General features: G+C 51.1%; 7 protein-coding genes across 7 annotated transcripts; 1 reads left to right on the top strand and 6 right to left on the bottom strand.

Moving 5' to 3' along the window:
• Positions 1-659: 659 nt before the first annotated feature.
• Positions 660-3,152, bottom strand: A1O9_01160 (uncharacterized protein; the record flags this gene model as incomplete). The annotated part of the gene is made up of 1 exon (XM_013410319.1): positions 660-3,152. One exon carries the CDS (start codon positions 3,150-3,152, stop codon positions 660-662), a length of 2,493 nt encoding a protein of 830 aa, XP_013265773.1.
• Positions 3,153-5,016: 1,864 nt separating this feature from the next.
• On the bottom strand, positions 5,017-7,011 carry A1O9_01161 (uncharacterized protein; the record flags this gene model as incomplete). The annotated part of the gene is made up of 4 exons (XM_013410320.1): positions 5,017-6,307; positions 6,373-6,704; positions 6,768-6,875; positions 6,949-7,011. The coding sequence occupies 4 exons, from the start codon at positions 7,009-7,011 to the stop codon at positions 5,017-5,019; spliced, it is 1,794 nt and encodes a 597-aa protein (XP_013265774.1).
• A 1,436-nt stretch (positions 7,012-8,447) lies between these two features.
• A1O9_01162 (uncharacterized protein) lies at positions 8,448-9,571 on the bottom strand (the record flags this gene model as incomplete). The annotated part of the gene is made up of 4 exons (XM_013410321.1): positions 8,448-8,596; positions 8,655-8,855; positions 8,904-9,059; positions 9,160-9,571. 4 exons carry the CDS (start codon positions 9,569-9,571, stop codon positions 8,448-8,450), a joined length of 918 nt encoding a protein of 305 aa, XP_013265775.1.
• Positions 9,572-10,945: 1,374 nt separating this feature from the next.
• A1O9_01163 (uncharacterized protein) lies at positions 10,946-12,337 on the bottom strand (the record flags this gene model as incomplete). The annotated part of the gene is made up of 1 exon (XM_013410322.1): positions 10,946-12,337. The coding sequence occupies one exon, from the start codon at positions 12,335-12,337 to the stop codon at positions 10,946-10,948; it is 1,392 nt and encodes a 463-aa protein (XP_013265776.1).
• A 3,845-nt stretch (positions 12,338-16,182) lies between these two features.
• Positions 16,183-18,348, bottom strand: A1O9_01164 (uncharacterized protein; the record flags this gene model as incomplete). The annotated part of the gene is made up of 1 exon (XM_013410323.1): positions 16,183-18,348. The coding sequence occupies one exon, from the start codon at positions 18,346-18,348 to the stop codon at positions 16,183-16,185; it is 2,166 nt and encodes a 721-aa protein (XP_013265777.1).
• A 638-nt stretch (positions 18,349-18,986) lies between these two features.
• Positions 18,987-23,240, top strand: A1O9_01165 (uncharacterized protein; the record flags this gene model as incomplete). The annotated part of the gene is made up of 1 exon (XM_013410324.1): positions 18,987-23,240. The coding sequence occupies one exon, from the start codon at positions 18,987-18,989 to the stop codon at positions 23,238-23,240; it is 4,254 nt and encodes a 1,417-aa protein (XP_013265778.1).
• A 449-nt stretch (positions 23,241-23,689) lies between these two features.
• On the bottom strand, positions 23,690-24,946 carry A1O9_01166 (uncharacterized protein; the record flags this gene model as incomplete). The annotated part of the gene is made up of 1 exon (XM_013410325.1): positions 23,690-24,946. One exon carries the CDS (start codon positions 24,944-24,946, stop codon positions 23,690-23,692), a length of 1,257 nt encoding a protein of 418 aa, XP_013265779.1.
• Positions 24,947-26,584: the final 1,638 nt, after the last annotated feature.

Consider the following 26,584-nt stretch of genomic DNA (forward strand, 5'->3'; position numbering starts at 1 on the left):
CTCGAGAGCCTGGCGGAACTCTTCCCAAGGCCAGATCTCGTCGTGTAATGTAAGATATATAATGCCAAATTTCCAATGTTTCCACTTAGCTTTTCTCCCAACCTTCGCCGTCTTGGACTGATATTTCAAACACCCACGTGAATCCGGGTCCAAGAGAGAATCAAGGTAGTGAGTGAGTGAATCGGTGATTTCTCCCTTCCGTGCGCTACTGTGCTACTCTTGTCGGGACCGGAAACTCGGGATTGATGCATGCTTTTGCAGCTAATACTCCCTCGACGGCTCATAGTGGTTGAAACACATCTGGGATGTTCTATTGCCATTGAACCATTGCTTGGTACTTTCTGCTGAAAGCCCATGTGGACTGCAGGGCTTTCTGATCCGTGACCCATGTCTTCAAGCGAGCCTGGTACCCCAGATCCATGTCGATTGCTTCATGCTCTTTCTCCTATTTCTGGCTCTGACGGCCCCGATACTAGATATCTCGACTGCCGCCTTCCTCAAGGTTCTTCTCTTAGTTGTCGTCCCAAACTCTGATGTCACTCAAGTGTAAGCACCAAATCACTGCATGATTGGCGAGGCTAGCCCAACCGTCCAAACTTCAAAGACCCTACTGTGGATAGGAATTCGAATTTCTCATGATCGACGTCCTTGCATACCTGCTAACCATGGTTCGGTGTGACTTTGTCAGATCCCCATAGCTCTTGCCCCAACGCCTTTGCACTTTCGATATTCAAATCCATCTCCTCCTTCTTGAGAGTGATGTCCCACATGAACGCATCCAACTCGCCCTGGAGGAGTGGGTCTTTTTGGAAGAAGCAATCCGCCGCCTGGGCAGCTATCACCGGCTCTAGATCTGCTTTGATGTCATCGGCGACGTCTTTGATGACTGCGTGAAATCTGAGTCTAGTCGCATCAATCAGCTCTTCGCATGCTTTGTCGACCTTGTTTGCATACGCCACGAGGAAAGCGCCATCCTCGATTGCTGACCGGAGTCGCTCCACGTTCCGCAGCTTGACCCCGGGGCCTGAATTGGTCAGTGTGTGAGGAGATTTGGTACAGGCATACAACTTACCAAAGTCTACCTTGCCTTGCTGGAAAGTGGGCTGCATGATATTGAAAATGTAGGATTCGGTGTCACTGCTTACGGCCTTTCGTTTGATCTGGAGCAGCTGCTGAGTGAAATTTTCTTGTTCGTGGTCTAGTTGAACTTTTAGATTGTTCTTCCGACTCCTTAGTAGGCGAAGAACCGTGTCAAGACCATCTCCGTCCTCGTATTGGCCCTCGTGATTCTCAAATCGTTCTATCATCTTCGCCTTGATCGTCGTCCAGGCTGATTTGGCGCATTTGTCTAGCTTCCGGAATGTAGATCTTATCTCGCTCAGTATGCATCCCAGAAGTTGGGCACACCATGAGACCTGCACGAGCGATCCTTTGGGCTTATGGATTCCATCCCGTCGGAAGAATGCCCCAATAGTTGGATAAGGGAGACTTTCCCACTTTTTGAGATGCATGCGTGCAGACTGTGTTATGGAGGCGCTATTTTCCCTGGCAGTTGATGTTACCAGAGCGCAGCCACCAGATACAGATGCCTCCCACTCGGCCCACTGGATCGTGGAGGTCTGAATTTCTTTCTCGCCAAAGGCGGCCTCCTTTTCCTGGGAGGAAGAGGGATTTTTCATCATGTCGATGTACGTCTGAAAAGATGTGATCAAGGCAGGAGTCTGTACGCAGAGGGATTCCATAGCATTCTTGTATACCACCTGCGCCATTATGTTCGAACTGTACTGTCTCAACTCGGGAATGCCACTGATCTCCTTGGCTCGCCCGCCTTGTCGATGCATTTTGTTGTCAACACAAAAAACTTTCAACTGATTCGGGCCGAAGGTACTCGACCATTCCTCTATGATATCTGCGGTGACCTTGTCGTTACGTGCCTTCATTTTGAGGCTTTGAAGGTGGTGCTCGGCCAGGGCGATCTCCTGGGATATTCCACTTTCCTCGGCATCCGCATATTCGTCTTCGGCCTGTTGTAGAGTGTCGGCATCAATGAGATTTTCGGCTACCCAATCTATATCATCTGGTATCTCTCCGGCAAAGGTGCAGATGATATTGACGATTGGCTGATGCAGATCGCCAACGTCTTCGAGCCCTCGAAAGTAGCGGTCTGCGATGCTCTCAATGACAGGGTTGTCAACAGCGCGAGTGATGTTTGCCACGATCCATATCTCCTGGGCTCTAGGGAGATACGCGTCCGCCGTTTTGGCGCGGATATGGTTCGAATCGAAGCACCCTGGAAGATCAGCAATCACCAAGCCATCCTTAAGTACCTCCGAGTCAAACAAAATACTCATATTCCCAACAAACGGCCATAACCCAGTTTGCTGAAATTCGTGAATAGCTTTTTGGAGAGATTTAGTGTCATCAAAATTCTGGCTATAGTTACCGTCTTGTAAGGCTCCTTCTGGCATTCGCATTAGTCCGATCCAACGATAGAGCACGGCAAGTGCGGCCTGTCGAGTGACCCCGTTTTTTCCATACTCAATATGCTGTAGATTGAAACCATTCACCCCGCCTAAAACAGTTCTGATAACACTCAAGGCAGCTTTTGAGTTTTCTTCGATGATTTTGAATTCTCCGTCCGCAGGGGTTATTCCTCCCAGGTCAAGGCGTCGCCAATCATCTAGAAGAGTTTCCATCTGCTCTCTTCGCTGGTCCTCTGTTTTGAATTTGCAAACGAGGCGATAGGGAGATGAGGAGTTGTCAGGTCGCTGAGAGTATTCTTGAGCAATATGCGTTACCGCTCGTCCGATTCCGCTGGTTTTCGCAACGCCGCGATCGTCCACAGTCTCCCCAAGGACGCTGCTCTTGCCGGAGCCTGTGATGCCGATCAGAGCAACGATTCTCTTCGCTGGGCTATTGTGAAATTGAATCTTTTCTAGCTTCTTCTTCAGGCGAATCCTCTTCTTGCCTCGCGGGAGTTTGTCAAGGGCCGTTTGCAGCTGCTTCAGAATGACTGCCTCCGCCCTGCAAGCATTCTGAAAACTTGGATGGTCCAAGATACTGCCGGAGTAATTTGTTGTGAGCATCGGCAAATCCTTCCAATCCGCTCGTTCGTCGCTTGGCTCAGGCTCGATCTTGACATGGGGCGCCATTTGTAGAGGTGAAGCTAAGTGATGGCGACTCAAATGCGAAAGTTGACAATTTTGACTTCAAATCCACTCTTAGTTAGAAGAGATGGTAAGAAGACCACGAACTTTGGTTAGCTGGTGTTGAGATCGGCTCAGAAGAAGTTTCAGATCCTAGACCTAATTGTCAAGAAAAGAGCATTGCGTTTTATAACTCTCGGGCACCTCTCTTGCGAGCTCGGAAGGTGAGCTATGACGCGAGAATAAGCACCAGAAAGGCCCAGCAGCAGCAGAAGCAAGGATAGAGATGGAATAAAATGTAGTGGAAGTGTAGGAAGGAAGATCCACCTAGATGGTGATGAGTAAGATAGATACTTGGGATAGAGACCTGGTGACGCTAGCAGAACGAATAGTGTGAAGTACCTGAGGCAGTCAAAAGACCAATTGAAGGCTAAGGATTGATGTGACTTCGAAAGAAAGCTCGGTTCCTCAGAAAACTAGCAGGAGACAGATGTTCTTGGGACCAGGATAAGGAAGCTCCGGAGAATCCAGAAACTACAGTGACAGTGAAAGTGAAGTGGTTAGAATTCTGCAAGAATGGTCACTTTGTAGATCACTGGTAGTGTGGGTGCTGGCTCAAGATCTACTCAGGAACACGAGAAAGGATATTGAGGGAGGGTACTCAGAGACTTCAACAGGGCATGTAGGTGACATGCGAACCACTGGCAGCCAGGCTACCATTACAAGAGAGGAGGATGTACCCTGGCATCAGTGCCGGCTTCGACGCTCATTTGGAAGTCCAAACCTCTGCCAGCGATCAAATGGACCTCTCAGGAGATTGAGGACTTCAATGCTGCCAGAGCACATATAAGACTGCAAGCTCAAATGCACAGCACTTTCATTGGCCTAGAGCATGGCATATCACCTCGTCTCCACCATTGCCTCTGCGCCATTCTTTTCGTACCTGAAGCGTATGCAACTTGCGTTGTCAGCGCCTTAGAGGCTCGAAAGCGGATAGCATTGCCAGCCCCGACGTGAATCTAGACTCTAGCGCAGTTTCGGAGATCTTTGGAAAAGCGAGTGTATTGCCTTTGACGATGTGACGATGAGGCGGTAGGAGTCTACAGCACTTTTGGCTCGATACCACCATTGGGAATCTCGAAGGTATTTATGTTGAATTGGCCAGGAGTCAGACTGGTCACGTGGCAGTCAACGGTCCTTCTACCAATCATCAATGCGACCTCCTTTTCGGGTAGCCTCGTCACAGTAAGTTACGGCAGCCGCTTCATTTATTCTCTCTTGATTTCTCTTGACCTCGACGCCAGTTTCTGGCTCGCAATATAGTCTACGCAAAACGGTTCTTGAACTAGCGGAGATGGGTGCTCCCTTGGGCTCCACCAGCGCTATTGTGCTCGTCCTCAATGTCGAACCCCGTACTCCGGTTGTCGTTGCATTCATTTCAAGCAGTTTCGGTTTCGGGTTCGGATTCATTGTGAGCAGCGTGGTGCTGTGTAAGGTAGGAACGGCATAGAGACGTATACCATTCACGAATAGTATCAGTTCACGGTGGCGGCTGTGTATTTCGATTATTGCCAAGGATCTGGGAACTTGAAGAGTGCCCCCCTGGAAATTCAAAGCCTTGCTCAACACTGTACGATATACATATGATATTATACAGGCAAACAATCTTGGAATCTTGTGCCTTTCTCGGACTCTGTCTCCCTAATGAGACAATAATTATACACAGAGAGCCCAAATCCCAACGTCCCAGTTGCCGAGGGGTAGACGTGAAATCGTAAAAGCACCCATGGTTTCTTTCGTTCTTTTCGCGCCGGAGTCCCAATACGACCCGATCCAAACCGAACAGAGGGTTCTTATTTCTTTTTAGATTTTATGATCGCAGCCCGTCGATAGCCCGACTCGGCTGACTGCGGATCACCGACTGACTCCTGAGACCCCACCTACCCAGCGCCAGCTCCTCGAGACTCTTCGCCTTGCCGGCCCATATCTCTCCACGCTTGGCTTTCTCCTGGACTTCTGGGATCCAGAAATGTGTAATGATCGCACCAAAAATCATACACACACTGAACACCACCAGAATCGTGCCGTAGCGCTTGGTCTGGTCATCGCCGGGACTCGACGAGCCGAATTTGTAGTACGCGGAGAACACCTGGACGAGGATAGAGCCCAATTTTCCGGCCGCAGCGCTGATGCCATGGCAGCTTGCGCGGTAGCGGGTGGGAAAGAGCTCGGCGGGGATTATATAGGTGGTCGAGTTGGGCCCGAAGTTGAATGCCACTTGGCCGATCACGTACAGGCAGATTGCGAGTGTGCCTTCGCGCTGGATCGTGATGAAGACCGTGCCTAGGGCAATGAACAGCGCGGCGAGCGCCAGGAAGCCGTATTTCTGGAGGCTGACTCTGTTCAGGCGGTTCGCGCATGTGATCCACAGGAGGCCGCCCACAAAACTGCCTGTGTTCAGGATCACGAGGGCTTGGATGGACGTCTCGAGGAACATGGCATAGGGGTCTTTGTTGGGATCGGTCATCCAGGGAGGGCTGGGCCCGGTGATGGCGAGATTTCCCCATGTCTTTGCGAGGAACTGGGGACTTGAGAGTCCAATTCCGTAGAACCCGAAGTCGAGTAGGAGCCAACACATCGATGTCGCGAATAAAGTGCGCCAGTTCCCTTCGGTCCAGAAATATTGGATGATGTCCGCCTTGGATAGCTTCCAAGACGAGTTCAGTGTCGTGGGTGGGGCGGATGTGATCACCCACGATGGATTGACGTCCACGGGTATGTCCACGGACTGGCTCGAGGCGTGCGATGCGGGGGGGGAATCACACCACATGCCGTTTTCCAGCTCGCTGCCCATCGACGACTCGCCGAAGAGCTGAGTGGCGTCAAATTCGGCTTTGATAGGGTCGTCTTCGATATCGAGTAAGAAGCGGGGGGTCTCGGGAATGGCGAAGCGGAAAAGCAGAGCGATGACACCAGGGACGACTCCAAGACCGATAATCCAACGCCACATGATATCGACCGACCTTATCATATCTTCATGATTCGACTTTCGAGAGATGCTAACCACGATGAGTGAGACTACGTTTCCAAAAATCTGCCCCAGCGGCTGCATGAAGAATACCGTAGCCATCATTCTGGCCCGGTGCTTCGTTGGCGCAAATCTAATATTGCAAAATGTTAGTGACAATGTCCTATAACGCAAGAAATCCATCGAATCTCCACTGACTCTGCGGTAATGACGGCTGACAGAGGATAATCTGCGCCTACACCTATTCCAACGATGATTCTCCACCAGATCAACCAAGCATAGACACTCATGCTTCCATTAGAGCCACGGGAGCTCATGACCACACCGAGGGTTGCGCCAATGAGTAATACCAACTCGATACCATACATTCTCTTGCGACCCTTCTGGTCGGCTAGGAAGCCAAATAGGACTTGTCCAACGAGTGTGCCGGTAAGAGTTACAATGTTGATACAGGTGAGGCGAAACGAGGAAACTTCTTCATTCCAGTAGACATAAGCGATCATGGGCAGGGCGATATTGCCAGCGAAGAGCTACCGATAGGACGTTAGCTATGCCATCCCAGATCTTGAGGAGCATTTGGTTCCTCGGCCTACAGAGAAACCATCCAGCAAGAAGCCAACTCCGGCGACCAGTACCACAACCCATTGAAACGGTTGCCGATCGATGGTTTCGTAGATCTGTCGGACTCGAACATGACGGTCCTAGATTCACAGACATAATCAGTACCAGCTACGAATGGCAATAGATCAGATACAACAAAGAGCATTTTCTCACTCTCTCATGATCAAAATCTCTGGCCCGATCCGTCGCATAAAGCCGGCCGTGCCAGCGCCCCATGGTTGAGGGTTTACTCTAGTCAGGTAGAGGTCGCAATTTGGGAAAGTAGGGGCCAAAATGGTGGGGTCAGTTGTATTAGATCAATTATCGATCCATGGCGTTGGAAACAAGCTGCAACGTGTGGTACAGTGGGCAGCTCGCAGGGCGATTGCATAGCAAGCTATCATACAACAATCGGACAAATAAAGAGAGAGGATGTTCGAAAGGCAGGCTGACGTTATTAGAGATATGGAGGACAAGTTTCTCAGGCAAAGTAATTCCTGAGAAGGGACCTTGCCAACCTTTAGGAGTTTCTTTTTGCTGGAGAATCGCGAACTAGCCAGGGCCAGAATGACTCCATCGCTCGGTAGAGGCAACACCAGCATGTGAGATATTTTAGCACAGCTTGACCCCAGTAATGTTGTCTGCCTCACAAGGACTTGGAATTGAGCACGGGGGGGTTCCACCTTATTACTGGTAGTGACCGATCAAATCGATAGTCATCGCGACGGTCGATCTCGATCCCTGTTAGGTGGGTGGAAGGGAAAAGGTCATAATTATGCTTTCGGCGCCGGGCCTACCCAGCATTGCATGCCTAGAATTCGACTCTCGTGGCGTGAAGAGTGGTTTTTGTCACGACGCAACGGGGCGCCGTATGTGCCGTGGTGGACAGTGTGAGCGAAACCTGTGCCCTGGGTGAATTCAAATACCGAAGTTATTTCGCAATCGGAGGAAATCCATCCATTAGAGTGTCGAATATTCACCACGTGGACATGCTAGTCTGCTAGTAAACTAGTTCCGAGATAGGCCGTTGAGGGAGCTCCTCTGGCCTAGCTTAGAAGAAAGCCCCCATGCATGTTGGTCCCCTGTCTCCCTTGCCACTGCCCAGCCATCTATGAAGAGCTTGATGGCCGGTCGCCCAGTGTGGTGCCCGTCCGAAGCCACAATCACCCATCTGAAACCCCTTCGAGGTTTTCATTATACGTCGGTACTTACGGCGGCGTGGGTATTTCTACCACAGATTCATCACATCAAACTACAAGTGTTCGGATGTGAAAAGAGGAAGATCAGAGACGCTGAGAAGGAGGATACTAATGTTCTCGAAGCCTGTTAAAAGAAGTTAATCAACTGATTGCCGAATACTCCGTCCTGCGAGGGGAGAAGCCAGCCTTCAGGGGCCTTTTCACTTTCGCACCCGAGCCTTTCCCGCATAGAAACAGGCTCCATGTCCAGTGCCTTGGTTATTTCTTGCCCTCAACCTAGGTTTAACTCGGGGGTATGCAACACGCCACGCTCAACGCTCACATAATCAATGCTGAGGGAAAATCCGTTGTCGTGGTCATCATAATGCGGTGGGATTCTGTTGTCGATCAACCCTGAAAGCCAACGCCCTGGCACAGGAGGCTGAAAAATCTCTTTTGGTCTGAGAGGTCAGTCTGGGTCGTCCACGTGGAATTCTATAGAGCGTGCGTACCGTGGTCATCGAGGAAGACAATCGAGATGCTCTTCAACTGCGCCAACAGGTCAAAGTTGGGTCGAAGAGTCAATGTCACATTGAATTTCCGTTTGCTGTGCTCAATATGGTCGATGCAATCAACTGTCCGGTCTAGTCAGCTCGCTTTGCCATTTCCGCGGACCGATGGATGAGGAAGCATATCACGTACGAGGAATGGAAATGTACCGCTTCCTCTCGGACCGCTGAGAGTTGCAGAACATTACAATAATTTGGCGACCGTTTCGCGCTCGAAGGATACGTAAATTCTGGCTTATGGCTTCTTCGCCGCGGCCTTTGGACTTGGCCTCAGCAACACCAGCGGTGAAAACGACCTCTTGCGCCAGAAGATTCTCTTGGAAGGCGATGCAATCTGAGAGACTTGGTATCACTCAACCGCTAGTTTATGAGAAAGACTCACCCTGGAATGTCTCAAACGTGTATTGAGGCTGTGCTTGAAAAATTGTTGTAGCAGACTGTACAGTTTGCTCCTCAAGAAATGATATTCGCGAGATCTGAGGCTTGCTGGAGGTAATGGGTTGTTCAAGATGTGGTATAGGAGCCTTGGTGCCAGGAACTGAGCATTATCATGAGTTTGACTTGCTATATGTAGATGGGTAGCACCAGAATGGACTGACATGAGTGAATCAGTGTCGAAGAGACCCCCGATTGCTCACTCAACTCAATACGTTTGATGTTTCCAGCGACATCCTTCCGGATGTCAATGCTGGAGTACTTGAGCCTGAACAGCGAATTTCCTTTACTGAATGCGCTAGTTGCGACGACAAGATAGATTAGACAACAGGAGAAGAAGCGAGCCACATGTTCAGATAGATAGGAGTCCACATACATATGGACTGGCCGCTGTAGAGGAACACGAACGATGAGGTCTGTGCCGACAGAGGCCTTGCCCTTCTCGCTTGTTGGCCTGGAAGAGACTGGAGTAGGCGGTAATGGATAATGTGAAAAATGAATGCTGCCAGTCTCTGAACCAGGGGATAGAGTGGTACAGTCCAAACTAGGTGTTCGAATGGGTGATTTGGGAAGAGGCCAGTCACTAGTATCCAGGAAACTGGGCTGTGAAGTCATTGCCAGTTAATCAGTCAAGATAAGAATCACTCATTCGTCTCCTGAAAAGCCAGCTGTAGGCTAGGTGTCTTTCCGGTTATCAGAGTGACGAGCAGTGGCTTCAGATGCAATCCAACGAAGAAAACAATCCAATCTGCAGCCATCGATGGACTACCAGTTCGACAAAGTCATCCACATGGTAAAGCTGGAGTAATAAAAGCTCTTTGCCCAACAATATTATCATGGAAGGAAGCATCTTGTCTTGTAGTGCTGAGCAGTAGAATCGCCTGAGAGCATCCGGAGCACAGTAGGTAGGCACTGGCCATCGAGAACGTGACGGAATGGATGAATAAGACTGGTGGGCAAACAGGTACCATGCAAATCTCGGTATCTGGCCGTCGTTTCAAGTACAAAATATCATTCGACCCCCACGAGAGCCAGCCTCCACTCGGAGGAAGTTCGCCTTGCCTCTACTCAGTAGTACGGTGCAAAGGTAGGGTACCGGGTACCTCGCACCTGAGTGGTAGGTACAGGACAATGGGTAGCAATGTCAACAGCCATCTTATCAACCGACCATCCGCCCCAGCAACAACAACCGCCAAGCATTGGCGTTTAGGTGCTTACCCTCGGTGCCATCAAGCATACCTGACTACCTGACTCCGTGTCCAGCTAAGGTACGGAGTACCTCAGAGTATTCTACGCTTCTAGTTGACCCGCTGCCGTATCTCAGCAGAGGATACGTAACACAACACACTCGATTGGAGAGCACTCTCATTTTCCTGGGCTATGGCATACTACTTAGCCGCCATCAGTAGACGTTGTCTCGCTCCCCAGTCCATCCCATTGACGCTGAAGTGGAGAACAATCTGACCTCCCAAGCAAAAGTTCGATCCGGCCGCATAAAGTCTGTGATCTTTGGATGTGCCTATGCCCCGAGGCATTCCCTCTTCGGTCTCAATGTTCCCATTTCGTTAGTTCCCTACAGTAAGCAACCTGTGCTGATATTGATGTGGCTAGACAAGTATAGGCATCATACTTGAACCACCCGTGCATCAATTATGAATGTGACTTTCTGTGCCAGTATTCCTCACAATCCACAATTTGAGGTCCGTCGTCATGTCCCCCTTGAATGATGAAACAGCATTTGTGGTTCATGACGTCTGCATTTGGCAGCATACTCTCCTTGTGATCAAGACACAGTGACGTCGTTAGCTCGAGTGTGTTGTTCAACCGGTTGTTTTGAGTTGCGCCAGATGTAGGTGGCTAACTCGTCACACGCCACAACTTGATATTTTCCAGTCTTGGCCACTTTGAGATAAGGATTGGATGTCTTGCTGCAGATGATACTGATATCTTGAAGGCTTTCGATAGCTTGTCTGTCGGCGTCGTCGATGTCTACAGACATTTCAAGAGCACAGTCCTAGAAAATTCGGTCAGTGGAAATGTGGCTCCAAAGGATCGAGAACATACACATTTCCAGGTAAGTCTTCGGTGAGCTTTTGGTGGTTTGGGTCTGATCAATTGGTTAATCAGATCTTCGAGTCTATCACCACTGCCACTATCGGGTGCGGGTGCGGGTGCGGGTGCGGCGGTTGCTGATGTTGGTGAACCTGGTGTCTTTGCGGATCCAAGTGGGGGAGGGGCAAGGTTGTAGCCTCGACGCTCGGGTGGTGTAGCTGGAGGCTGACCCGATCTTGGTGAGGGTGCTGGTGCGAGGATAGGAGCAGTAACAGGACCAGATAGCGCAGCAGCCAAACTTGGGCCTGAGGTCAAGTTGGGAGACGGCTGAAGCACTGGAGCAGATGGAGGACGTGGAGTGCCATTGGGACTCAAGGCATTACTCAGACGACGAGCACTTCGCGGGCTCTCCGCTTTGGGGTAAAAATCGCCACGTTCCGAGTCCTTGGCTCGTGAAGAAGCGCTCAATGAAGGAGACTGCTCGGGGTCGCGGGAAGTGGCGTCAGAGCTAGGCGCGTCTGTCATGTTGACATCTCGGTCTCTGGACATGTAAGGTCTCTCGCTGGAGATAGGAGGTTGGTCAATGAGCACATGACGGCCGTTGCCGCCATCTCTGATGATACCTTCTTGAACGGCCCAGTTGGTGAGATCCTCGTCCTCGCGTTCTTCCTTGGCTTCGACAATGTCACGTGAAAAATGGCCTCCGACATGTTCCATGCGTTCGTTCCAACTGCCGTCGCCTTCGAAGACTCGACCGCAGAAACCGCAGGTGCTTCGTTGTGGGGGCTTTCGCTTTTCAACCCAGCAACGGCTTCGGACACCTTCGAGGCTGTCCTCGAAGGCCCTCCATTCCTTGGCATCAGCATTACTGGCGGGAAACGGGACAGAGCCAGGACCAGATTCGGGTTTGTGCATTCGACGGTGATGCTGGGTGAAAAGATCCTTTCGATTGAAGTCGTTGTAGACGCGTTTGTGGCCCGGAACATTGGGATTCAGGTCGGGATTACATGAGCCGACATCGCAACGGTAGAAGCCCAATTGAAGGTGCTGGATGGAGACATGTCGCTTCCACTCGTTTTTGGAACTGAGGGCAACATCACAGCCATAGTGAGAAAAAGAACAAATAAATTTGCGCTTGGCAGGTTCCGATCGTTTGGCTCCAGAGCCCGGGGATTTTCGAGCACGAGGCTTCACAACGCGACCGGGGTGGGTGTCGGAACCGGAGATGGACTGGAGCGAATCCTTCCGAGGTCGAGGCTTGATGATGCGATCGGAAGGACTGCCCCGCAGAGAGGCTGAGGTGATGTTGATATTTGCATCTGTCGCCATGGTGGACATGGAGAGCGGGCGAGATGAACGGACGTTGGTGTTGGAGTTGGAGTGGTAGAGTGAGGGTGGCTGTGTGTGGTGATGATAGTGTGAAAAGTGGGTGTTTGGCGTGGTCTGGTCTGGTCAGGTCAGGTCAGGTCAGAAGCGGAGTTGAGCGAAAAGAGCCAGCGAAGGGGACACACGCACGCACGCAAGGCAAGGCAAGGCCAGGCAAGGCGTGGCGAGGCAAGGCGACGAGGCACGACGAGGCTTGCGATGTGCGTTTGGCAATGGAATAATAATCAGTGTCAAAGCTGATCGCTCATTGTTATTCTGGGTCGAGGGTGTGGGAGGTGTGAAGGTGGAGGGGGGCTGGTCGATAGAGAAGAGATGATTGCTGGAGAAGAAGAGATAGCTTTTGCTGGAAGAGAACTTTGGACTTTGGAGTTGATGGCGAGTTTGCCAAGACGGTAATGGCTGGTTGAGGGAAAGAGGAAGGAGAAGGAAAGAGGAGGGAGAGGCGGACGAGGTGGAGGAGGAGCAGGTGGGAGGGTCAAGGCTCAGGTCGGCTTCAGATCAGGCTCGGGCTCGCGAGGTTTGCCAGGCCAGGCCAGGCCAGAGCCAGAGCCAGAACCACACGCGGGCCCGAAAGCTTGCGAGTCTGGTCCCCCGTCCTCCGTCCTCCGTCCTGTATCTCACTAGTACGGCTTTGTGTGTGTGACGGCTGATAAGATTTCGAGCGAGCAGAGTGAGAGGACCAAAGCACAGTACAGGCGGACTCGATTGACTATTGCGAGGAAGAGCAGGCAGAGGAGGGGTGTTGACTCGAGGCTTTTAGCCGCGGGGGGGGGCGTACAGCAGTAAGTACGGAGTAGTAAGGCTGCGATTTCTAGTCTGGACGAAGCTGATCCATCAGGCCCATCCATCGACAGCCCTGCACGAATCACCAGCAGGCAGTGGTAGGCTGTAGTGACCGCCAAGTGGTACCCATTGCGCCCACAACCAAGGGCGAAGGGGTCAATGGTGAATATTCATTGAAGGGTTTTGCTGGCCTTGTGGAGCAGGGAACCTTGCGAGAGACTTACTCCGTACCTTGGCTTTCCATCATCATGCACCGAACTGAATTGAATTCGCCTGCGCTCTGACCAGGCTTCCGACGGGGATGATGAGATCTACAGTACCTACCGAGTACGTGCATGACTCTTTCACATGGAACACACTTGTCTGCTGGCACAGCTACCTACGGAGAAGGAAGAACGGAGCACGCAGCCCGCAGTGCCAGATACCAAACAGCTGTCTGGCTCGCTGCTTTGGACGGGTAAATTCAATTTGGCTTATCTGTGGTCACTCAGTCCTGATGGGAGAATGTGGGAGGCGCGGTGGTCGATAGGTGGCAGTCGTAGTGGCGATGGGCATGGGGACAGCACGAAGCCCGAAGCACGAAGCCCGAAGCCTGAAGCCTGAAGCCTGAAGCCTGAGCCTGGGTGTGCTTGAGCCTAACCAGCTAGCCCCGCAGCCTGACCCAATCGAGGCTGGGAAAAGAGGAGGAAGAAGGAGCAGCCTGGGATCTGCCGAGGCTGCACAGCTGGACGGTCACTGGTCAGTGGCCAGTACGGAGTAGTACTACTACTCCTCGTAGTTACTGAGTGCCAGCCCCAGTTCGCCCACCGAGTCACCGACCGGCCTCCATCAGGGAAGGTCCCTTCACCCCCGGGCTTGGTTGGTTGCACATACATACAGTCTAGGAGTAGTACCGACTAGGTGCCGACTACCTCGTGGCGACCCTCGCACTACTACGAGGTACTAGTGAATTGCCTCCCCTCCATCGCGTCTCTGACTCCCTGCCGTCTCCCACGAGCCTCTCGAGCCTCTCGAGCCTACAGCAGCCTTCCACTCGTCTTCCAGACACTACGAGTACTTGTCCTGAGGATGTTATCCTTGCCTGAACCCACTTTTCGGTGCAATCTCGTGTCTATGAGTACGGAGTCATTAGTGACGAGTACTCCGTAACCCCCCCACGGGTGAACTTGCCAAGTCGCGAATCGTGATACACTTCGCACCAAGTACTGACCCAAGTAGAGGTGGTTGTGTACCGGAAGTCATGGGCAATTCAATGGCATCAATGCGCACACCGTGCCTCTCAACAGGTGCAGCTTGCCTGACCGACTCGTGCTTGTACCAGAGCGGTCAGTGATCAGTCACAAGGCTCAGGAAGCCTCGCATTGCGGCCCAAGCAGGGCCCCAGCGGCCCTAGCGCCCAGCGAGATTGAGCCTGTGAGCCTGGCGTTCGAGGCTGACTATTCCATCTGTGGTCGACCGCCAACCATCACCGTCCAATTCTGGCGTGACATGTGTAGCAGCTTGCAAGTACGAGCACGGAGTAAATGTCAGTCTGCCGTGTAATCAGGACACAGGAGCTGCCTTTCAACCTCCATCTTTGAAACTCAGCGGTGCGGCAGGTCTCATCAATAGCCTCACCTCCTTCACACACATCCACGTCAGAAGACTCGAGAGCGGCCTGATCCACAGCGAGATTGACGTCTTTCCATCTTCACTTTCATTCAATAAAATAATACCGTGACTCGTATGGGACGGCATGTGATGGAAAAAACAATCAATCTTAGCGGCGGTCTTGGATCCAAGCCACATGGTCGACCAAGGGTATCATCCGATTCCAGTGCCACCTTCCCTTTTCCAACCCTACCGAGATATCAGTGATCACTCCCCTCCCTTGCCACTCCTTCCCTCTGACCAGCACACCGTTACGAAGTCCTCGGTGATAATAATATCATTGGGGCGACCCACTCGTTGATCTTTGCGCATTGCTCAGAACAGCTCGATACACCCCCTCAACACCACCGTAAGTAACACTACTCGGACACAGTCAATCTGACTCTGACTTGACGCCGCCTCGGCCGTCGATGCCCACCCCAAACTCCCGGGTTGCCCTGTGGATCTCGCCCTGCACTCACTTCCGGGCCTTCCTGTACTAGCCTAGCCTTACCCCGCACTCTCTCTCTCTCTTCAGTCTCACTCTCACTCCTTCCTTCTCCTGTGCTCGTACCTTGTAAGTTCTCACTGGCCTGGCATGTTTGACGAGGTTCACGTTTTTTTTCCAACTTCCAACCACCACCCACCGGAATCCAAAACTGCAATTGCAGCATTGGAAAGGCCCCTCCCCCACCTGCCCCCAAACCACGTTTTGCCACCGCGTTACTTGATTTCTATCTTGGCATGCACGCGTTCAACTCACCCTCGTTGACCTGCTCGGTCTACAGTAGACAGTGGCTTTTCCCTCGTATCATCGAGCTTCAGCATTCCACTTCCCAAACGCGTGCGTCCGAGGCTGAACGGCAGCCTTTCACCCCTTTCACCCCATTCGAGGGCCAGACCTGCTCCCACCACTTTTCCATTTTGCCTGCCCTCCTCCCCAACATGATGTTTCCCCACCATTCCCCTCCATCACCACCTTGGTTTCGCTTTGTTCGCTGGGTCTGCCGACATACACCGACGGATGTCCATCCGGCTACCTAGGAACTACCGAGTTCAGTATTGCCCACCCCTCAATGCACGTTCCACACGGTTGAAATATCCCTCCACACTCCAAGCCTAAAACACCCCAATCAGTTCACCATCCATGTAAAATCTACAGCGAAGCGATATGAAATATACAATACTCCGTACAATAATCAACAATACATCGCAACGCAACACCCCCAAAGCCACATTCACATTCTAGAAGATCCATATGTACTCCTCGATCTAGCTGCACCAACGCTTTCATAGTCAAAAGCATTGTATTGTTACATTGGATGGCGCACGGGACTGCTGCTCTTCTAATAAACATGCGCAGTTGTCACTGACTCTCATTCCGCCTCCTCGCCTGACTCTCGAGACTCGGCTCCTTGCGACCTCGTTACATCAGGATCTTCTGGCTCCTCGTCTTCAACATCCTTCATCTCGGCATCTGCAGGGACTGTGCCTTGTAGCCCGCTCCCTTCGCCAGAGCTACCCATCTCTTCCTCCTTGGGCTCGGTTGAATTCGGTGCTTCTCCTGTTGCCTCATTCGTGTCTTCGCCTTCACATTCGACTTGCCCTCCGTCTTCTTTGGCCTCTCCATCCACATTTGCACCTGCGTCAACGTCCGGGTCGGCATTCTCGTCGTTCTGTGTCTGCTCCTGTGTATTGGTTTCGTCTATCTTCTCTCCATCCTCCCCTCCGCTCTCAATCAAAGCTTTGAGGTTCGCACCACTCTGGATATTCTCACAAAGCACGAATCTACGGCCACTGGTCCTCAGCGCTCGCCATAACTTTCCCGCCTTGCGCTCTTCAATTTCCTTCTTCTCTTCCTCGGTCGCAAAATCTAGGTCCAGGTCATCTGTCTGGATTCCATTGTAGTAGTCCTCCAACGTCGGCATCTTGCGTCTTTTGCTTGGATGCTTAAGAGCCTCGAGCGGCTCCACACGCGATAGGAACGCAAGGTCACCAGCTCCAGGTGGCGCAGGGAGCGGCGCTTTCTGCGAGTTGGCAATCCTTGTTAACGTGTCTCTCGAACGAACATAGTCTTCGGGTGCGATGCTGTCGTGCGAGATGGAAGGACAGTTCTCTGCCTTCCACCGCACCCAGTTCTTGTCTCGAGACAGCACCGTATCAACCATGCGATAGTAGAATTTTCCTTCGTTTCCATTACCCTGCTGGAGATAGGATGCAATTGCAGCACGGGTGGCATTCGCCCATTTCGTGTCCTCGTCAGATAGCGTGTACGCGTATAGCACTGACTTGTTCGATAGCCCTTCGAATTTGGCCTTGGAACTGGCTGTCAGACTAAGGAGGAAGTCAAGCATGATCAATGCCTGCACCAATATATGGCGGCGGAAGTCAACATCATGAACCTCGAGGTCGAATAGATCGCGATTCGTCAAATATTTCGGGTTAAATGTTGAGGCCGAGACTGTGGAGCTGGTTACATCGGACTCACTGGTCCTTTTGCGCTTCAGACCACGCTTGATATCAGAAGAGTTGGTGGTGGAAGTGGATGATTGTGAGACACTCTTGAAGCATGACAGAGTTTGCTCGATACCGTCTTTGAACGTGGACATGTTGGTGGCTTCGAAGAGTCGGGTGGGAGAGGAAAAGAAGGATTGCAAGGTCCAAAATTTGGGATACAACGCATCAAGATCGGGCGGTGGAAGAGGAGCGGGATCCTTGGACTCGGAGATTTTTGAGGGCCTAGGAACCGGAGTACCTCTTGCCGTGGAACTCTTCTGATCCGAGTCTTGTAAATGGGAGTGGGAAGCGGGTGTCTGAGCTTCTGAGGTTGCTTGCGGGGTGTGAGACTGCGCATCGGTTGGATCGAGTTCCATAGGTTTTATTGCGTCTTCCGACTTCTTGAGCGCAGGGTCAAAGGTGGTTGCATTTTCGACATGGAACTCTCCTCGTAGATTAACGGAACTCTTGTCACCCAAGGGGAAACTCTGGAATAAGAATATAAAGACTCGACCGCAGAAGACGGTATCTTCGGCTCTGGATAGACGTCGCAAGAGATCGTTACAGCATCTCAGCAGGACGAGATTCTTATTGGGTCTGAAGTGCTTCGCAATGAGCCTCTCCCTACGAGACTCGAGATAATCAAAGACCTTCCTGCAACCTTCAATAGTTTGTGTATCGAGAAGGTCTTCCACAAGCCATGCAGCCAGGCCAGGTTCGCACATGTCATTGTCGGACAGTACAGTTATGATGTCAAACAGCACCCACACCATACTAAATGCAGGTTCAGTAATATCAACCGTGGCAGTGGTGTCGAGAAAAATCTCGCGACAAGCGGCCTCAATGGCAGCATTGTGAGGATGAGAGCCTGAGGAGAGATCATTCTGGGTCCTGAGAGCGCGGACTTGTTTGAGCAGCTCGGCACAGTCGATCTCAAGGATAGGAGTGTCGTTGAGAATGTCATCGTGGGTGTCGCTTAGTTGAATCACAGCGGACTCGATCAAAGGTTTGTAGACAGTGAAGAGGTGGACGTCGGAGAGGGACATGGCGGCACCGTTGGGATTTGAACGAAGAGGAGGAAGAGGAGACGAAGGACGGTCAAGGGTCGGCGAGATTGAAGGAGCGACGTCTCAGTTGCGGCCGTCGCATGTGGATAGAACGACTATTATTTCTGTAGAAGGCTCCGTACAGTGTACTGGTTTTGGAAAAGAAAATAGAAGGCGCGATGGTGCTGATGCATCTTTCTCCGCAGCCGCAAGTTACGTGACTTGCCAGTACTCGTACCCATAGTGTGCCTTTAACTGGTGCTGTGCCTGGCGGGATCCCGGATAGCACTAGTTTGGTGCAGCTCACGCAGCCCTTGCCGCTCTTTCAAAAATGACGTGTCCACCCGATGAGGCTGCCAGCCTGCCGCTTACAGTAGTGTTTCTGCCTGGCGAAATTCAACCATCGCAGGGCGGCGTCATCCATGGCCTTAAGTAGGGTTAGCTCGGTGCTAAGCCAACTTGGTGCAGATTTTACTCCCCTCAGGCTTGGCGCGATGGAGAATCCAAAAGTTACAACAATAACTGGCATGGTACGGAGTACTTCGTATGTATGTTCGGCAAGCAGTGCAACAACACCACCACCATGATCAACTCTCTACACCCAATCTCTACCATGTGAAGTGCCCAAAGTCACCGCCATGGGCCTTCAACTCCGACCTGCATTGGCTCCCGCCTTGGATGTTTCGGGATCCAATGCTCCTTCCAGCTATTGGGAAGAGCTTGCCGCAAAACACTGGCTGCGGTCAATTCCTTCCAAGGTCAAGCCAGACCAGATCAAGACTGCCATTTGGGATCATCTGGAGCAGGATTCCTTCTCATTCCATACTCTCGCTCTACTAGAGAATGTGCAGATATTCGAGCGCTTCCTCTGGCCTACATTCTCTCCCGACTCGTCCAACCACCATGTTCTTCTCGTCGCCATCTTCTTCAATGTTAAACAGCGAGCCCACCTTCAAGACTGGTCTATCTTTACAGGCCGCCCCGACCATTTCTCCGTCCTCTTTCGCCGCGTACTCTCACTCAATCTGGACAGTTCGCTCCCTATATTCTCCCGCCTTGCTCTCCTCAACTTCGTCATCGGCGCGTTTCAGTCTCTCGAGAATGACCACGTGCGCAAAGAGGCAGCTCCTCTTGTCTCGATAGCCACCTGGCATAATCTCCAGGGCGATGCAGTAAGAGAAAGACTATTTGAGGCCCAGCCAGCCCGGAGGAAAGCATGGCGAGCTGCACAACGGAGATACGATGCCGCAGATCAAGAAACCCAGGCTCGCCTCAGGTTCGATCGTGCATGGCTGTATACTATGTTGCTCGACTTCCTCTCAAGAGTCAATGCACCAAAGCTGTCAACATCTCAGGACATGATTTATTGCGAGCGCTTCACTGAGTTCATCATCGACCTCATCAGCCAGCTTCCCACAAGACGTTACACGAATCCTTTGTTGCAAGATCTCAATATCCTTTCCGTCCTTCGTACGTCGACCTTTCACGCAAAACAAGAAGGTGCTCTTTTACGCGACCTTACCAATCTATTGGAACACTTCCAGAACTTCGCCATCGATGATCTTGGAAACACCGAGTCTGGGCCCGAAGGAACACGCAAGGCTCATTATAATGCACTAGCTCGCCTACAAAAAGTTGCCCTCCAACATTTTGAGTCTAAGTTGAAGGTCCTTGCATTCTCCAACTACGGTTCCATCAACAAACGGAGTGAATTACTGTCCCACTTTGCCACCCTGACAGACGCCGAGTTGCAGCACCTATGCTCTCTTCTCGGAATCCGCACTTCTTACCCAGCCTCGACCGGCTTGGGCGCCAATCGGGCTGTCTTGCTCGAAACTCTTATGTCTTCTTTCTCGCAGCCACGAAGCTTTCAGGACGCTGTCTCACAGCTGTCTGTTGTCCCGACTGATTCCTCAATCTATGACCCTGCGCTCCTGCGTAACGAGAAGTACGACGGTTCTCGGCCCTTAGGTATCCCAAAACTCAACCTTCATTATCTAACTTTAAGTGACTTTATGTGGAGATCATTTCAACTCTACCAAGCCGAAGCCTTTTATAGCATCAGAAAAGATATTGAAAATGTGGTCAGACGATTGAAACCCAAGCCTAGTCGTGATCGTGGCACACAATTTGAAGGGTTTTCCAGAATGGCTCTCCCTATTGAAAAGCCAGCTATAATCGAGGTCGGCACTCCAAAGGTTGGATCTTTGAAGCCGAGCTTCGTTCGAGCGGAAGTTGTTTTAGATGTCAACCGCCTGAGCGATAATATCCGAAAGGATTGGGATAGCCTTAGACCACGAGATACTGTTTTCTTACTCTCAGTCAAAGCACCTGAGACCGATCGACAGCTTAGCAACGGCCACCATGAGGGAGGCACAGAACACTCGGAAGCCTTCACTGTGTTGAGAACTGCGGAAGTGGTTCAGGTATTAGATGAAAACAGCAGACCATTGAGAGATGTTCAGACAAATGGTTACACCTCGAGACCACGAAAACGACGATTGTTACTTGACTTGGACCCTTGGCCTTATCCTTCAGACAAGGAGTCGATATCCAAGGGAAAGGCTGACGTTTATTCTTCTATCAATGTCATTGTACGGAGACAAGGTCGGGAGAACAACTTCAGACCAGTCTTGGAGACCATCCAGAGACTAGTTTCCTCGAACACTTCTCTGCCATCTTGGCTCCAAGAAGTATACCTAGGATACGGCGATCCGTCAAGTGCCTCATTCACTTCGTTGGCCAACCGGCTCGAGACTGTTGACTACCTTGACACTTTCCTCGATTGGCAGCATCTTACTGCGAGCTTTCCTGACAAGACTATTGAGCCCATGTCAGAACAAAGCTTGCCACTTGAGCCGCCCTTTGTTCTCAAAATGGCTCCTCAAGTCACCGATGAGCCCCTTAGAAATCCTAAGAAACGTCGTCGCGATGAGATGGAGCAGGACTCATCCTCGATTAATGTTTCAACCTATAAGCCTAAGAACACCGGCCCATATCCGGTGGACACGCCTAAAAGGAACACTATTCGATTTACACCAAAACAGGTTGAAGCAGTCGTCTCTGGAACTCAGCCAGGTCTCAGTGTGATTGTGGGACCACCAGGAACTGGAAAGACGGATGTGGCTACCCAGATCATCAATCTACTCTATCATAACTTTCCGTCCGAACGCATTCTCTTGATTGCTCACAGTAATCAGGCCCTGAATCAACTCTTTCAGAAAATCATTGCCCTCGATATCGATCCCCGTCACTTACTTCGCTTAGGTCATGGTGAAGAAGATCTCGATACTGAAGTGTCGTACAGCAAATATGGCCGAGTTGAATCATTCTTAGATAATCGCCAAGCTTATTTGGGAGAAGTCAGTAGGCTTGCAGCTTCGATCGGCGCTGAAGGGGCCCATGGAAGCTCGTGTGAGACCGCGGACTATTTCAATCAAGTTCTTATTAAGCCTGCTTGGACCAGATTCTGGGACGCTGCTAACGCAGAGGGGGCTAATGTCAAGTCCATGCTTGCTGCTTTTCCATTTTACAAGTTCTTCAGCAACGCCCCCGTGGCGACACTGTTTCCCTCGGATAGTTCATTGGACGAATTGCGGGATACTGCTTCCGGTTGCCAGCATCATATCGACAAGATTTTCTCTGAGCTCGAAGCCATCAGGCCTTTTGAGATTCTCCGAAACAATCGAGACCAAGCAAATCACCTTTTGGTAAAAGAAGCTAGAATCATCGCCATGACATCTACACACGCAGCGATGAGACGATCAGAAATAGTTGATTCCGGCTTTCACTATGACACATTGATCATGGAAGAAGCAGCGCAGGTCACTGAAATCGAGTCTTTCATACCCTGTGCGATGCAAAACCCGAACCCAAGGACAGGAGAACTTCCCCTGAAACGGATTGTGCTGGTTGGTGACCATATGCAAAATTCTCCCATCATTCAAAACCTGGCATTACGTCAGTACGCCAATTTCGAACAATCTCTGTTCTTGCGCCTTGTCCGATTAGGTGTCCCTGCCATCCACCTTGACAAGCAAGGTCGTTGTCGTCCATCGATCGCTGAGCTTTTCAAATGGCGCTACGAAGACTTGGGTAATCTACCACACCTGTCGCACATCCCTGAATTCACGCGGGCAAATACTGGCTTTGGCTACGATTACCAATTCATCGACGTCCCTGACTACCAAGGCCAAGGCGAGCGCGAACCAACGCCGCACTTCATTCAAAATCTCGGCGAGGCAGAGTACGCTGTCGCCCTGTATCAGTATATGCGCCTGCTAGGATACCCTGCGCGTAGCATTTCCATTCTTGCTACGTATGAAGGCCAGCGTGCTCTTATACAGGATGTTCTCGCCCACAGATGCAAGGATAAGCGCCTCTTTGGATTCCCAAAAATTGTTACGACCGTCGATAAATACCAAGGTGAACAAAATGACTATGTCATCGTCTCAATGACGCGTACAAAGAACGTTGGATATCTACGGGACGTGCGCCGGCTGACGGTCGCATTATCTCGCGCAAGGCTAGGACTGTATATCCTAGGCAGGAGGGATCTATTCGAGAGCTGCTTCGAGATGAAGCCCGCGATGGATCTCTTACTGCAACGACCGGACAAGCTGGTGCTTACAACAGGTGAAATGTTTCCAACTCAGCGGGCCCTCGAAGACAACACGGAGAACACCACGGAGATGGAGGGTGTCGAGCATCTGGGCCAATATGTCTATGAAATGAGCCAGGCAAAGCTCAAGAGTCTTGGTGGAGGGGTTGCAAGTGGAGATGAGAGTGAGGCTGAGAATACTCTGGATGCGGCGGGGGTTGGAGATGATGGCATTGAAGGCGAAGACGAGGAAGGCCAAGAGGAAGATCCGTTACATGAGACGGCTGTTTGATTACTAGCAAGGCACGTAGACATGTAAATACACTTCAAGAGGAAACGCAACTCTTCTGGCGACTAATTTTCTGTCGCCTGTAATTTCCCAGATATTTTTCTTTTGCTGTCCTTCATTCTCACCCTATTGTACGGCTTCTTGCACTAGAATATTCTATGCATGTACCATGTCGGACTGCTATAGGCTAAAGCCACCGGCCGTGCTCCCTTTCAAGCCCCCTTGGCCCTGCTCGCGACTGTGCAGCCCTCGCCTACAACAGGAGCTGGCTGGGGCCGCTGCCTCCCACGTCACATTCAGAGCATGGCATATCAATCGGACCACATCGCGCTGCTGATTGACCTTTTCTCGCGCTGTTTTGGTCCACTAACATGCAAGCTTTATTCTGTTCTGTTTGACAGGATGATGAGATTGATGACTCAACATGGACAGGAATTTGATTTTTCACTCCCTCAGCCCTCCTCTACAGGCATGGCATCTCGTTGAATCTTCTTCAACAGATTCTGACGACTCTTGGCCTTGTCGAGTCTTTCCTGCCTCTTGCCCATATCTTCCCAGTTCGCGACGCCCCACTCTCGAACCTCGTCGAAGTGTCCCTTCGCATACGCACTTCTGACTCCACAGATCTGGTCCTGTAGATCGAGATCACCTTCGAAATCGAAGTCACCGCCGTCAGGAGATGCAATTGCAGCTTTCAGACCTTTCATCGCATAGGTGACTATTGCTCCTTCCGCCGTGATTGATTTCCTGATGGTAGCCCACAGTTCGTTGACTCCGGTTTGGCGAACGAGGATTTCTTTTCTCTCATTGAAGCTTGATGAGAGCTCCTCGCCAAAAAACCGTTTGGCGTCCTCGACGACTTCGTCACGCGTCAGGTGTGCAGCGGCCCCGGGTGCATCGTTGGCGTGTTCAGGGAGGAAGGTGTCGGTCCAGTATGCAAAAGCAGGACGTTTGTTTGCGCGTTGTCTGTCATTTGCTTTCAAGGCTTCTCGTTTCTTCTCTTCCCAGCGATTAGGGTTGTGGAAGCGGCACGTTGCTGCGTAGGACATCATCTGATCCAATGTAGTGAACGGTTGCCAGTAGCGCTCAAGGTCGAGACCTAGGTATTGCAACACTTGATTCGGGTCAGTGGTCAGCTTGACGCGACTTTGTTCCTTGCTGTATCTTTCTGCCTCCTCAATACGTAGAAAAAACCCCTTAGGAGTGCTGGTGAGCCCGAAGCGGCGGATGATGCCACCCAACATGTTCCACAGATCGCCATGTGCGTGGAGGAAGAGTGTCCAGTTCATCACGTCCACTGTGGAACAGATCTGCACATCCACTTGGATCCAGGCAGCGTTGAGGTTGGTTGAAAGGCCGGAGGTGCTCTCAGTGGTTTCCAGAGGGATTTCGCCAGCAAACTCCCTTGGCCAATTAATTGCAATACTGGTAGTCGAGCTCCCCGAAGTTTTGGTGGCTCGTTTACCCCCGACGATCTCAGCAAGGAACACAGTAGTCATTGAATCAACCGTGCGAGTCGGATCGACAGGTTCGGCAATGAGAACGTCGATGTCACCATAGGTGGATTTTCCTGGGGCCTCGATTGGATGTGCAACATGTCTGAAGTACTTTTTGTATCTAGACTCAACTTGCTCAAGCATACTCCGGTAGACAGCTTCGGGCATCCGCGGTGTGTAGAGCCCGTCCTGGGCAAAAGCACTGCCGCCCATGATGAGGATCAATGCTTCTGAGATCAGGGAGGCAGGAGGGAGGGGGGAACGAAGGAACGAAAGAGCAAGCAAAGCGGGTATGAAATAAAAGGAACTCAGACCAGAAGCAAGGCAGGCTCTATCATATCAAATTCTTTGTGAGATGTAGTTGTTTGATTTCCCCTCGCGGAAGGTTTCGCTGAGAAGGACTTCACTTGAAGGCAAGGCAAGCAAACAACAGCTGACTCATACCTTCTTAGCATTAGCCATTGGTCGTTGTGTTTTCAAAACAGCTACGCCTTTGTACTGATCGGGAAAGATGACTTTATTTGGGCGTCCCAAATTTTGAGCCGTGAAAATGAGAATCTGTGATATTGTAATGGCCAAGTCGTAATCAATATTAATTGCATGAATGCGCTGCTGGAACGAGGATCGTGGTAGCTATAAAAGCAGCGATATTATTGGGACGTTTTCGGCCTTATCGGCAGAGTGCCTTTTAACCCTAGCCGGGAAGGAGCCCGTCTCCCCCGTCATGGGCTATCGCACCTGATAAAATCTACCACCTCAGGCTACATAAGGCACTCCCTCCTACGCTCGCCACTTTCACCTCCAGCCAGAGATCAAATCATGTCCTTCCGCCTACTATCTTCTTTTGTTCTTTTGGGTCCGCTCGTTGTTGACTCGACTTGGACTTCCCATCGCCACCACAATTGCCAATGCAGACTACGAGTTGCTCTGATGTCAAATCTCATGGGAGGCCAAGGTAGATAACCCTGTTTACTTACTTTACCTAGGACTGAGTACTGAGTACTGGATACACTGAGCACGCTGAGTAGGCTACGTACGAACGGCCCCCGTCCGGTCGGCTGTTAACGTAGCCTCGTACTCTATTGGCTAACCTTCTAGGACTCACTGTCAGGCTTAGCGACCCTTGAAGTGAGGTTACTCATAATACTAGTGATGTGGAGTCTATCCTAGGCCAAAGCGTCATTATCGGATTTCGAAGTGAAAGTCGAGGCGAGGAGACGAGAGTGTGACTAGATGTAGTCTCAATACCAGGTAAATAGTTCCTCAATTATTTATTCATGCTTAATATCCGTCTATTAATATGGTCGGCTATGTACAGCTAGGTATTGTGGATTCTGAGGGCGCTTCATGCAAATAAATCCTCCCCGTCTTCCCGTTATCTTCTGGGAAGGACATCACGGGTTCAGGTCTATGTTCATATAGAAACGGCTTTGTGATGAGGCCATCTTCATAATGAGGATGGAATCAGTCAGTAATGTGCAAGACGGCGACTCAGCCCCAGTTCTGTCTCGTATGATACGTAGACATGAGGAGCTTCATCCAGCGACACATAAGGTTCGCTTTGCGTCTGCATTGCGTTTTGGCGTTTGTTTCTTTTCCCGGTCCGAAGATGGAAAAAAGTTTAAGTAACTAGTTGGAAGAGATTGTCGTGTCAACTTGCGAGGCTGGGTTCGGTTTCGACAGCTGGAAGGAGACCTGGAAGATGGCAGTTTAGGGACACTTGTGCGTAAGGGAAGACGAATGTAAGGGTTGTAATAGCTGATGTAGAGGTGATTAGTAAAGCGGGATGAGACTAGGTTTCGTAATGTCTCCTGCTTGGAGAGTCGGGAACGAAAGACTAAGGGATGTGAG

The sequence above is a fragment of the Exophiala aquamarina genome (genome assembly GCF_000709125.1).
Source record: "Exophiala aquamarina CBS 119918 chromosome Unknown aczIA-supercont1.1, whole genome shotgun sequence".
Classification (NCBI taxonomy): Eukaryota; Fungi; Ascomycota; class Eurotiomycetes; order Chaetothyriales; family Herpotrichiellaceae; genus Exophiala; species Exophiala aquamarina.